This window comes from Notolabrus celidotus, chromosome 19 (assembly GCF_009762535.1).
Source record: "Notolabrus celidotus isolate fNotCel1 chromosome 19, fNotCel1.pri, whole genome shotgun sequence".
NCBI classification, from domain to species: domain Eukaryota; kingdom Metazoa; phylum Chordata; class Actinopteri; order Labriformes; family Labridae; genus Notolabrus; species Notolabrus celidotus.
This window is the reverse complement of record NC_048290.1, coordinates 27850384-27863597: the sequence shown is the minus strand read 5'-3', so window position 1 is coordinate 27863597 and position 13214 is coordinate 27850384. Positions and strand designations below refer to the sequence as shown.

The 13214-nt window shown below is 39.9% G+C and overlaps 1 protein-coding gene across 3 annotated transcripts in view; it reads right to left on the bottom strand.

The window, feature by feature from the left end:
* The window catches only part of sfswap (splicing factor SWAP), a 132207-nt gene that overhangs the window by 98704 nt on the left and 20289 nt on the right, over nt 1-13214 (bottom strand). For all 3 annotated transcript variants that reach the window (XM_034709750.1, XM_034709748.1, XM_034709749.1), the window contains exons 5-6: nt 1584-1809; nt 1276-1376 (exon numbers count right to left, since the gene is read on the bottom strand). In XM_034709750.1, coding sequence (XP_034565641.1) covers nt 1276-1376; nt 1584-1809 — 327 coding nt within the window. The remainder of the gene's footprint in view (nt 1-1275; nt 1377-1583; nt 1810-13214) is intronic.

Genomic DNA, 13214 nt, shown 5'->3' with positions numbered 1-13214 from the left:
CACTTATCCATGATACATAAAAATCATCCACTAGATCTTCAAATCTGCAGACGTGGGGAGTAAAACCGACCTCTGCCAGAAAGGCAGCGGGACCTTTCTGAAGGATTGGTCACAGATTTAGTGTTTCTTGTTGTTTTACTTGTCAGTGTGTCGACGTGTGTCTTGGTACACAGCTACAGCTACAGCTGCAGCTACAGCTAGCGCTACAGCTAGAGCTACAGCTACAGCTACAGCTAGAGCTACAGCTAGAGCTACAGCTAGAGCTACAGCTACAGCTACAGCTAGAGCTACAGCTAGAGCTACAGCTAGAGCTACAGCTACATAGCTACAGCTACATAGCTGTAGCTATGTAGCTGTAGCTATGTAGCTACGAACATGTAGCTATGTGGCTATGCTAATTAGCGCTAGCACTTTTCCATGACAAATAAAAATCATCCACTAGATCTTCAAATCTGCAGACGTGGGGAGTAAAACCGACCTTTGTATTTATAAATACAGCCTACAACTAGCATGCCTCCCTCCTAAGCTCCTTGTTAGCACACGTGTGCAGGGAATGAAAAACAGAGGAGGAGTTGAGTATTATTTTATACAGTCTGTGGGCTGAACAAGCTCCGAGCTCTGACTCCGTGACAGACCGGATATTGTTGTTACGTAACAAAAACACTGAAGTCTGAAACGGCTCGTTTCACACACATTTACAGAAAGGTGAAGAAATCAGAACAGGGGCAGAATGGATTTTTTTCATTCTCGGGGGATTTGTAGACATGCCAGGGACACATATTTCAGGTAGAGAACCATTAAAAAGTCCATTTTGCATGATATGTCACCTTTAAGCATTACTCTGCAACTCTCCATGTCTTCTTTTCAAGTGACATACAGAATTTAGGATTTAACCCCATGAAATATGTATAATTAGAAGAAAATTAAAGGGATTGATTTGAAAAGAAAATCCGTCTTGACAGGAGGCAACTGTACGACAGCTTGTTACTAAAAGAGGCTCATTATGCTTCTTTAAAAAGACAGTCTTCCATTCCGGTTGCTCTGCCAAAGACTAATGGCTGTCCTGACACGGCACATGAAAGCACTAACAAAGAACTGTAGCAGCATGAAGACGGGGGAGCAGAATACAGTTATTAGAGGATATAGTGACAGACACTGGCACAGGGTGTAAATGTAATTCACATGGAGAGCAGTGGTCCCCTAACAGTTAGATATGCCGCATACACTCAAAATATAAATGAGCTTCACGCTGAGTGGTCTCACTATTGACATTACCTTTACCAGCTCCTCCAGGCGAGAGCATCTTTTAGGGGCAAACAGGCTGGGATGAAGGTAACTGCCATCGCCGTCATCGTCTGAATCATCAGAGTTGGAATCTGGAGAAAGAAAGTTAAAAAAGACAAAAAGAAAATATGTGAATCAGTCTTTTTTCTCTCACTGTGTTTATTTTTTCTCTGCTTACATACAGATCTGACATTTCTGCATTGACTACAGTACATGACACTTATTGATTTTGCAAATCTAATGTCCGTGTGAGGGACATGGCTCCCCTGCAGATTCAATAGCTGCTCTCTATAACTCACCCTGTGCCTGCTCTTGCTTGCCAGCGGAGGTAAGCTTGTATCGACCTTCCTTCATGGCTCGCAGGATGTGTTTGTAATAGGGGTTCAAGTAATGGTCAAAGCGGAGAAAGTCAAACTGGGAGTTTCCAGACTGCTTTGCTTTCAGGACTATTTCAAACTGAGCCCCCTGCTGACACACAAAGTTGGCCGTCTTTTCGATGATGTTGTGGGTCTTGATGGTTGCTGGCTGCAAAAAACATAAAAGGCCAGAAATGAGCGTTAGATTTTTAAACTGAACATTTGAAGGCAGGCGCTAATTTGTTACCAATTTGTTGGTTTCTGAGGGATAATATTTCAGAAAATCAGTAAATACTTCTTTTGGAAAGACTCTTGAAGCTCAAGACAAAGTAATACGACGGGTAAGAGAGAGCCTTGCTGCCACACATACAGAAAGATTTCGTTGAACAGTTTATTTATCTATTTATTTCTTATTAATTTTTTTAAAGTGATGCTTAACGATAAAAGGCAGGTGAGAGACATGACAATACTATACACAATATACAAAAAGTGAAAGACAAGACAACAAGTGAACATTACAGAAATTAGTGCGCAAATGTGTGTGTGTGTGTGTGTGTGTGTGTGTGTGTGTGTGTGTGTGTGTGTGTGTGTGTGTGTGTGTGTATGCGTGTGTTCATTTGTGTGAGTCCGTATGTGTGTATTAGTGGGCATTCGTCTCCCCGTATGTACAACTGCATCAAAATAGGACAGTAATTTGGGACAAGCTGGGCGGGAGAAGGCAGCGATGGCAATTCGGGAGGGGAGGGGAGAGGGGGGGGGACATCCCAAACCAAATCATTAGAATAATAGATAAACACAATCAAAATAAAAATAAATAAATTAAATTAAATTGAATTAAATAAAGGGGGGTTGAACTAGTTCAGTGGGCAAGCAAGAAGCCCGGTCAACCATAATAAAGGGCTACAATTCCACAACCACCACCACTAATACCAACAATAATAATAATAATATTAATAGTAATAATAATAATAATAATAATAATAATAATAATAATAATAATAATAATAATAATAGTATTTATAGTAATAGTATTAATAATAGTATTATTAATAGTAATAATAATAACAAAAAAACAAATAATAATAATAATAATAATAATAATAATAATAATAATAATAATAATAGTAATAATAAAAGTAATTAGTTTGATTTGATAAAAATTAAGAATAAATAAATAAACCAATAAGAAAAAAAAAAAAAAAAAAGATCTTATAACTAAATAGTAAATATATATAGCCATGATAATACTAAAGGTAATAATATCTGTAGAACTAATCATAATTCTTAGTATCATTTACACATTGACCTTAACCATCATCATCTCCGCCCTTTCCCCTCACCCGGAAGTCCCTCCAATTCCCTAAGCTCATTTATTTTTTTTTATTTTTTTTTTTGTCTGTTTATTCTATATATATATACATATATATACACACACACACACATACATACACACATATATATATACATATATATCTATATATACATATATAGATATATATACACATACACACACACACATACACATACATTTTTTATTTTATTTTATTTTTTATTTTGGGGGGGTTGTTTGTTTGTTTGTTGTTGTTATTATAATTTATTTTATTATTTTTTTCCCCCGATTTTGTAGTAAGTAGTAATACGACGGGTAAGAGAGAGCCTTGCTGCCACACATACAGAAAGATTTGGTTGAACAGTTTATGAATGCATCCTTCTCACCAAGGACACCATTTTTTTGTCTGAAGCATTTTCATGTCAGGCACTCCTGTGTTCATTTAAGTGACATTAATTCTTAAAAATACACATGGGGTTGAAATAGCGGAAACAAGAAATGGTCCATTATCCATTCATTATTGGGTGCTTTCAATGATTAATCTTTGTCATAACCAACACAGAAGGGAAAAATGAAGCAATCTCTGTCATAACTTGTCAAGATGAGAGTCATGATAAATACCACCTTTCCGGAAAATCGGCCAAAAAGACGCCGGTGTCCAACACTAAAAACACCAGTAATGTGCTTTAAGCTTGCAAGGGCTTCTCGTCATACAAGGGCCTTTTCAATCTCAGCTTGATAGCTAATCCATTAAGGGAAACAGGGATGCAGTAGTGTGTCATGTTAGTGTGATTAACAAGCAAAACATCCTATGCCACGTTCTGAACTGGGAACAATGTTTCAATGCCAAAGACTGAAAGTAACACACAAACACTTAGAAAAGAGGAGTCATCATGCCCCATTGATGAACGATGGATTGAGCAAGTTTTTAAGAATCTTTTCAGGGAACATTATTCACCATATACAGTGGGGCAAAAAAGTGTTTAGTCAGCCACTGATTTTGCAAGTTCTCCCACATTAAGACAATTACAAAGTCAGCCTACTATCACCTTAAGAATATATCAAGGATTAAAGGACTTATGTCTCAGCAGGATGCAGAAAAACTGGTCCATGCATTTATCTTTAGCAGACTAGACTACTGTAACGGGGTCTTTACAGGACTCCCTAAAAAGTCCATCAGACGACTGCAGCTCATACAGAATGCTGCTGCTCGAGTCCTAACAAGGACCAAAAAAGTAGACCACATCACTCCAGTTCTTAGATCTCTACACTGGCTTCCTGTCTGTCAGAGAATAGACTTTAAAATCCTGCTGATGGTTTATAAAGACCTGAATGGTTTAGGCCCAAAATACATTGCTGATCTGCTACTACTTTATGAACCACCTCGACCTCTGAGGTCATCGGGTACTGGTCTGCTTTCAGTCCCTAGAGTCAGAGGGAAACATGGTGAAGCAGCGTTTAGTCATTATGCTCCACATATCTGGAACACACTCCCTGAAAGCTGTAGGTCTGCTCCAACTCTCACCTCTTTTAAATCAAAGACTAAGACTTTTTTATTTGCCACTGCCTTCTTATCTTAGATTATTTTAACCCACTTTAAATTAAAATTTGAATGTAATTTTTAATATATTTCTAATTTTCCTTTTCTTTTCTGTTTTATTATATTTGTCATTTTAATTGTGTTCTTTTATGCCTGTCTGAATGTCTCCAATGCTTTTAATGTTTTAATGTAAAGCACATTGAGTTGCCCTCGTGTATGAAATGCTCTATACAAATGAAGCTGCCTTGCCTTGCCTTGCCTTGCCTTGCCTTGCCTTGCCTTGCCTTGCCTTGCCTTGCCTTGCCTTGCCTTGCCTTGCCTTGCCTTGCCTTGCCTTGCCTTGCCTTGCCTTGCCTTGCCTAGCCTTGCCTTGCCTTGCCTAGAAAGATGAGAGAGGTCTGTAATTTTCATCAGACCTATATCTGGCCAATTAATTACATTGATTGTTGCTTTGTTGGTTGGCGTGATCACGGCCGACAGTGACCGGTTATTAAAACTCAACGTGTTCACGAATCGGCTCGTCATCCCTACAGCGTCCGGACGGACGCTACAATAAATCTATATTTTCTGTAGGACTTACTGAATGTCATTAATTCTTCTGCTTGTTGGTGAGAGCTTTTTAGACTCTGATCTGGACTACAGTCCTGAGCAAAGCACCTCATCAGGTCAGAGGGGACAGGCCCGAGGACGAGCGAGAGGGGCAGTAAATAGAGTCAGGGGAAGTAGAGGCAGGAGACGGGGACTCGGAGGAGTGAACGCCGGGGAAATGTACGCGCAGGAGGAGGGCAGAACGGCTGGACGGGATTTGATTGGTTTAAAATTTGGGGTCCCAAAAAACGGTGATTGGTTGGTGTTTTCCCAGGTTTACTCCGGCTGTAGATAGCAGCTTTTCTTCACTCTTTTTTAAGAACACATTATGTATTGATTGCCATCAGGACATAAAGATCATTTTAACCAGCATGACAAAAAGTGTATCTAAATCTGATTACCAACCCCAGCTTTAAATGTGCATAAGAGTTCTCTTGAGTGTTCTTAAATTTTGTTCTCAGTTAAGCAGAAATCCCACATTAGAAAACGTTGGTGAATATCAGAATCTTCTTTAAAATCTACATGAAGTAGGTTATAAGAACAATTTTCTGAATAGCGCTTGGTGAATGAGGCCCATTGTTACCATCTTGGTCTTTGGCCCATTGTGTGCAAAAGACTAAAGCATTACACAACTCTCTTCTTAATTAAAAGTGAATGCAATGATGAAAATGTACATTCTTATCCAACATCCTAGGTAGATTTTGTCTTTAGTGCAGGCCTTTCCCTCCACTCTCCCCAAGCTGCCAGTCATTTCCTGTTATAACTATGAAAGAAAAGACCCATAAGAATAGTCCTGAAAATTAATAATGAGAAATATGCTTCACTGAAATGAAGTCAGAGAGAAGAAACCTTGAAAATCTTGGGAGTATACATTAATAAAGTATTGATGTATGGTGTTCTCCATGTACACATACACATGGGTGTTTGGGCAATTCTATACCCTCGACTGATATATACTGTATATGCATGTAGCCTAAGCCAACATTAAAGCTTGTCTCTCTTCTCAAGCATAAGGAAGTGGCTGCTGAAGGGGCTCAGAGTGAGGGTTGTGGAAGAGGACTGGCCAGATCCTGGGGGAAGATTGTCTCACACAAACACACCACAAAGAGCAAAGTAACAGTGATGCCTTTTACATTTTTCAGTGCATCACTTGTTGCTCATTGTTATCATGGGATGTTAGGTCAATGTGAAGCATTATTTATATGTATGGTTGTCTGCTTTTATACTCTCAGCATTGTTGTTCAATGTATTTCTGCTGAGACTTGAATGAATCAGAACCAGAATCAGAAATACTTTATGTATCTCTCATTACAGTTGGTTCTATACACAATAAGTAAGAATATCAAAGAATATTAATATAAATAAAAAAATAAGATATAAATATCAATACAATAAAAATAATAATAATAGCATGTACATGTACAATGAAGAGTCGTTTGGGTTGTGAAAGTGCATTACACACAGATTAAAGAGATAATAGAGGAATTTTCCTTATTTCATGTCAAGAAACAAAACACCCTTACTGTGTCTGGCAACAGGTGTGCTCAACAGACATCAAGTTCAGTGCACTGTAAACTGCTTCATCATCTCTGAGGATTTTGAGTTGATCAAAACTGTGAAACGTCTTCCTAAATATGCTCTCTAACGTTACTCCAGACAAGGACGGATGGAGGATTTGGCGCAGAGCTTGAAAGCTTCAAAACAGCAAATGTCAAATATGAAACTGACATTTGCTGACTGGCTTTTATGTGGAGTTTAACAATTGTACTACTTTTAATGTGTTATATTGATTTAATTTTGATTGATTATTTTATCAATTTTAACTCTTTTTATTATTAATCTACTCAGTTTAATTGATATTTCTGGCCTTTATTTTAACTTCAACTCTTATTCTTACCCCTTATTTATTTATTTGAACTATTTATATTCTTAATGTTAATTTGATACTTTAACTTATTTTAATTACACATTTTACTGTTGTTGGTGAGCATTAGTCTCCATTTAAAATATATTCTAAAATCTATTTTTGTTTTTATCATATCTTGCCATTATTTTATTTCTGCTTCTTTCTTTCAATCACTGTAAAGCACTTTGAATTGCATCTGATTTTTATGAAAGGTGCTATATAAATAAAGCTTGATTGGCTGATTGGCTGATTGGCTGATTGATTGATTGATTGATTGATTGATTGATTGATTGATTGATTGATTGATTGATTGATTGATTGATTGATTGATTTTTCTTGTTGCTTAGTGCCGCTCTCTCTTCGTTGTCCTTTTTTCGACCTTCTTTCATATCTGTTAAGTTATCTTTGTATTTGGAGCCTGTCATGACTTTTAACGACTCATTTGTTGGCCATAGACAACAAACTGAAGGCTGATTTATACTTCTGCGTCTCCCTTACGCAGCAGGGGCTGACGCAGACGTGAGCACCACATACTTGTGCGTCGATGTGTCTGTGTCGCGCAGCAATTCTCCGCCGAAACGCATGAGGGCAGTGCGATCTCTCTGATAGCCGGCCGCCTGCTTCCGGTCCCGCTACGATATCTGTTTACTTTTCCACAGAGATTCAGAGCATGTTATGTTAATCTACAGCTGATACATGTTGCTGTTTATCATACAGACATGATTACATGAAGAATAGAGAGGAGGAGATGAAATACACGGCCGATGTGCGGCCGATGTCCGGGATCCCTGAAGTGTTGTAAATGCGGGAAAGAAAAAGCCGCCGAGCGGACCAATCACAGAGCTTGCGGTCTGCATCGGCTCTACGGGGAGTTACATTTTGGAGGAGGTGCACATCAGCTACGTGCGTAGGCCTCGGCGTAGGTACGGGAGCTACGCGGACCCCCGGCGTAGGGTACGCCGTTGATTCAACGCAGAAGTATAAATCAGCCTTGACTCGTTTGCAGTGGTGTTTTTGCTGTTTTTGTTCCTGTGTGTGTCCGGAGATCCTACGTGTAACCATGGTCGCATTGTTTACCTATGAGATCAGCTGTTAGCAGCCCGTAGCATGTCGATGCTAAACGATGCTAGGCCCGATGTTCCTTGCGAGCTGAGGAGAAGGAGGCAAGGATGATGTGCTGGGATTGAGGTGCAAGCCAAAAAATATGACATGGACCTGTCCTTCCACCCACCGTTACGAGGAATGTAAGATCTATCTACGATAAGGTGGACGAGCTAACCCAGCATCAGAGGGAATACTGGTGAAGAAGGCCAGCTCAGTACTGGACCCTGTGGATGTGGTGGCTGACAGGAGAATTATGGCCAAGCTGTCGTCTCTGATGAACATTTCTTTCCTATATAAATTCTTGTTAAACTCTTATCTTTAAACGGAGAGTCAGATGAAATTTCATTGTACTTCTACAACGACAATAAAGCCGAGTCTGATTCTGCTTCTGATTCTGATTCTGATTGATTGAATGATTAACCCAGTAGCTGGTTGTTGCTTTGTCATGAACATGCGTGGGGAAAGAACTATGACAATGATAAAGACGTATGGTGGCAGCAATAATTTGTACCCACAGCGCAATTGTTGCAGATAAATGCAATAATTAACGCTGTGCCCCTCGACTCCACCATCACAAAATGCATTGCTTGTATGTGGACAGTTGGATTGAACGCACAGTGGAGGGGGAAATAGTCTGTATTTTGAATGTCTGGCAGCCCACCATTAACATTTTAGTTTACCCTTGTCCCTTAAACAAAAGCTCAGCACAGGTGTCGCCAGAGTGTTTATGTTAAAGATATTTCTAACTGGTTGAAGTCTCACCTTCGACATGAAAGCTTGTTGTTGTAATTTTCACAACAAAATTAACACTGCATGGCGTCACCACGGGACTGTGTGAGTGTGTACGTGAAGCTGGTGCTGTTTTGTTTACACGTCGTTCCTCGTGTGCATCAGCAATGCTGGTAACACTGTGTGAAATCACATAGCGGGGCGCCACAGAGGGGTTCATTGTAAAAGTACAAAGGCTACGTGACAGCAGAGTTGCGCTGCGGCAGAATGTCAATGTAAAAAAAAAAAAAAAGGCTTTAGTCTTCTGAAAGAGGAAACTTAGTGTCCAGAGTTTACAATGTTTGAGTGAGTCATGATGAGCTCTGGGAAACCAGGTCCTCATACTAATCTGAACAGCTTGTACTCACTCTCCAATAACTGTTGTCCCAATTATTCTCTCCTGTTTGATGAGGTAGCCTAATAATAGTACCCTATTTATAGGCCATGTGTGATCATCTCTATATTACTCAAATTATTTACATGAATATATTTACATAATTGTTTGCAATGCTTTCTCATGACTTTGTTGCTGCATGCAAATGAGCTGTTCAGACTTTATTGCAGGGCCTGTCCCTGTCAAACTGCAGGGATTCATTCCACCAATCAACTGTCAGATCTCATGATGAGGAAAAACAGAAACCGTATCTATTTAGAGACGTTTTCTATTTTTGATGTGTCATATAACTGTCAGGGCCTGACATCCATACACAGGGTATTTTGAGATCTTAACATCAGACGTGTCACTAAAAGTTGCGTGTCACTTCCTGCTCCTTCAAGAGTTAATTAAGTCGGCTTAACTAAGTAGTGATCACAGTCTGGACGCAAACTATCACGGACAGTTTGAGCCCAAAGGTGTGGAATCTACGACAAATATGTTCTAAACAATGTTTTCAGCTTTGGAGTAGAAAAGAAAAAAAAGAAGGCTTCAACTACAGAAGAGTTATTCTTTTTACAAATTCAGCCTTCATGGTTGATCTAACATCTACACCAATGAGCTCTCAGATCAGTGTAGAGCAAAGCATTTCCCGTCATAAAGTTCTACAATCGTACACTCAGCTGACAGCACATACAGAGCCTGTCACCACCAACTGCAGCCACATTGATCCTGTAAGGTTATGGATGCCTTTGTTTGCACTATGTCAGAGCAGCTGAGGATGAAGTGGGAAAGAAATCTTCGGCAGCTGTGTTGATTTTACTCAGGACGGGGCAATCAAAAGCCAGAATCGTAGTTGATTTGGGAGTGGTCGCAGAGTTGCTAAATGAGACTTTGGCTAATATAGACACTAAAATCAGAATCTGTTTCTGTTTTATCCTTATCATGGGGACTTCACATAAAGCCTATTTAAGACACAGGTAGTCTTTATCACATGCTTTTTGTCCTGGGGTCCGTTTCAAAAGTGAAAACCGTGAGTCTGTTAACCCTGCTGTTTCAGATATGGAGGTAACTCAAACCTGAGAAAGAGAGGTATCTGAAGTGAGGTACTGTGCCAACTGGGGCTGCCTGGTCAAGAGCAGGTTTTCTTCAATAGACACTAAGTTTCTTTCAGCCTCCTCCATCTTACAGTGCCAGAAACACCGCTTCATTAGCGCATTCATTCATGGTAATTGTCGTGGAATTTTCATAATCTTATATATGTATGTAAGAATGTTTAACTATTGTATTCTTTCTGTCTCAATGTCAAGTTAGAATAACTTGATTCCTATGTCATCTGTTATGGGTGAGATAGTGTCAGGGTAGTAGTCAAGGTCTCTCCCCCTGCTCCCGTCTTTATCTATGTTTCATGGCCGACTTACTGTCTCCAGAAGTTATCTAACTTTAGCGTCATCTTCGGAGGGAATAAATACCGTGCCTGAGGATTTGTCTGTCAGAACTGACTTGGCATTGCACTGCACTCTCCTGCCTGTGTACTGTTATGTTATTTCTCCTTGGCCAAGTTCTACATAAACTATTTCAACGTAAGCCATCCGAGTCTCCTGAGTCTTCTGTGTCCAGTGTCCAGTTTGTTGCTGAATTCCATCACAGTAATGGTAAATGTTAAATGGATGTGTACTTATATAGCGCTTTTACACACTAGTCCTCACATTCACCCATTCACACCTATTCACTCACTGATGGTAGAGTTTACCATATAGTAAGGGACCCTCAGTGTTAGCTAATCTCATTTGTACACATTCACACTGCTGAACAACAGCGGGAGCAATTTGGGGTTCGGCATGTGACTGTTGGAGCTGGGATCAAACTGCTTGATAGACAACCGAATCTACCCACTGAGCCACAACTGCCCTTAGTCTGGTCAGTCTATCTACCCATCCCTGTCTACCTCAGTTGCCACATTCACACACTACTGCTGGTTGTTTGCTACTGTCATCAAGTCTGTATCACGTGTGAAAGAGGATTAGCGTTTGTCTGAATAGAAAATCTGGGTGTTTTTTGCTTGTTTTTTTTGCTTGAAGAAACATTCAGCTTGAGTCTTCATTTTCTCATTCTTCTTCCTTTTTAACCAAACAGGTGTATTACTGCAGATGAAGCCTAATGACACCAGGTTAAGCTGCACAAACAAAATTGTTACAGCAGGTTGATGCGAGTCTGACAGCAGTTCCTCTCCAGAGATGAGTATTCTTATTAAAGGTGACATATCACATTTTTTCATCAATATTGGTCTAAGAGGTCCCCAAAACATGTCTTTAAAGTTTATGCTCAAAAAAACACTTTGAAATCAGATTTTGGCCTGCCTGAAAACCCCTCTTCTTCAGTCCTCCTCAGAACACTCTGTTTTCTCTCTGACCACGCCCCCTCAGGAAGTGGATGTGGCCTCGGCTGTCCAGCACGTTGATCTAATGTTTACATGTTGGCTGAATATACACGGCTGCTCAGAGATAACGTTACTTCAACCCTCTGAATCTGATCCAGAATCTGATCCTGACGGAGAGGCGCCTGCAGCAGAACCTTTCTGAAGGATTGGTCACAGATTTAGTGTTTCTTGTTGTTTTATTTAGGTGGAAAGGTGGAGAAATCAGAACAGGGGCAGAATGGATTCTTTTCATTCTCGGGGGGTTTGTAGACATGCCAGGGACACATATTTCAGGTAGAGAACCATTAAAAAGTCCATTTTGCATGATATGTCACCTTTAAAGTAAAGGTCACTTTAAACCATGACTCTTAAGCCTGATTTATACTTGAATGGAGTAGCCTACGCCGTAGATCTGCATAGCTCCCATACCTACGCAGAGGCCTACGCACGTAGCTGACGCGAACCTCTTCCAAAATGTAACCACGCGTTGAATAATGTGGACCGCAAGCCCTGTGATTGGTCCGCTCGGCTGCATTGTATTTCCCACATTTACAGCACTTTCAGAATCTCTGAAATTGGCCGCACATTGCCCGTGTATTTCATCTCTTCCTCTCTATTATTCCCTGTAATCATTGCTGTATGATAAACATGTATCAGCTCTACATTAACATTATAAGTTCTGAATCGATGTGAAAAAGTAAACAGAAAACGTAGTGGGGCCGGACACAGACGATCAGAGAACACACCGCCCTCAAGTGTTTCGGCGGAGTATTGCTGCGCGTCATGGACACATCGACGCACATGTAGTGCTCACGTCCGCGTCGACCACTGATGCGTAGGGTCGACGCAGAAGTATAAACCAGGCTTTACACAAACTAGACTATATAAAACATACTATTTTTCAAACACGGCATGTGCTGTTATGGAGGAACTTGCACATGAAGGGGCTGCACTGCTCTGCAGGAGTTACATTTACATAGGGAGAGGATTTTTAAACCCTGGCTGGATGTTTGATCATTTCCAGATAAGTACCTATAGAAGCTTTACTGCTTTTCCTCACAGTCTATTATGTATCTACATGACCTTATCAAGTCTCACATCACCAACACCCATCGTGGATGTGCTCTTACATCTGAGCAGATTCTATTATGTTCTTCTAAATATATTTCAATACAAATTATCCCGAAATGGCTTTCTCAGCCCAGGTTGCATCTAACAGGGTTCCCACTCTTTTCCAGAGATCATATTCCAGGACATTTTCAGGACATTTTCAGTGATGATCAAGCTGGTATTACAGTCTAAATTTAGTTCCTAAATAGTCTAATGTGTTCCTCTCAGTGGAAGTCTACATTGAAAGACGTGCAGTATATGGCTATCTATGAAATCATCTCTTACATGCTTAAAAATGATGGCAAATTAATTATAGAACAATGCAACCACAGATGTACAGCACTTCACTTTATTAGTGCAACCAAGTAACAATGATGGGCAACTCTCATCTCAGCTTTCTCTTCTCTCAAAAAATATTAAATTAGCTAATTAAAAA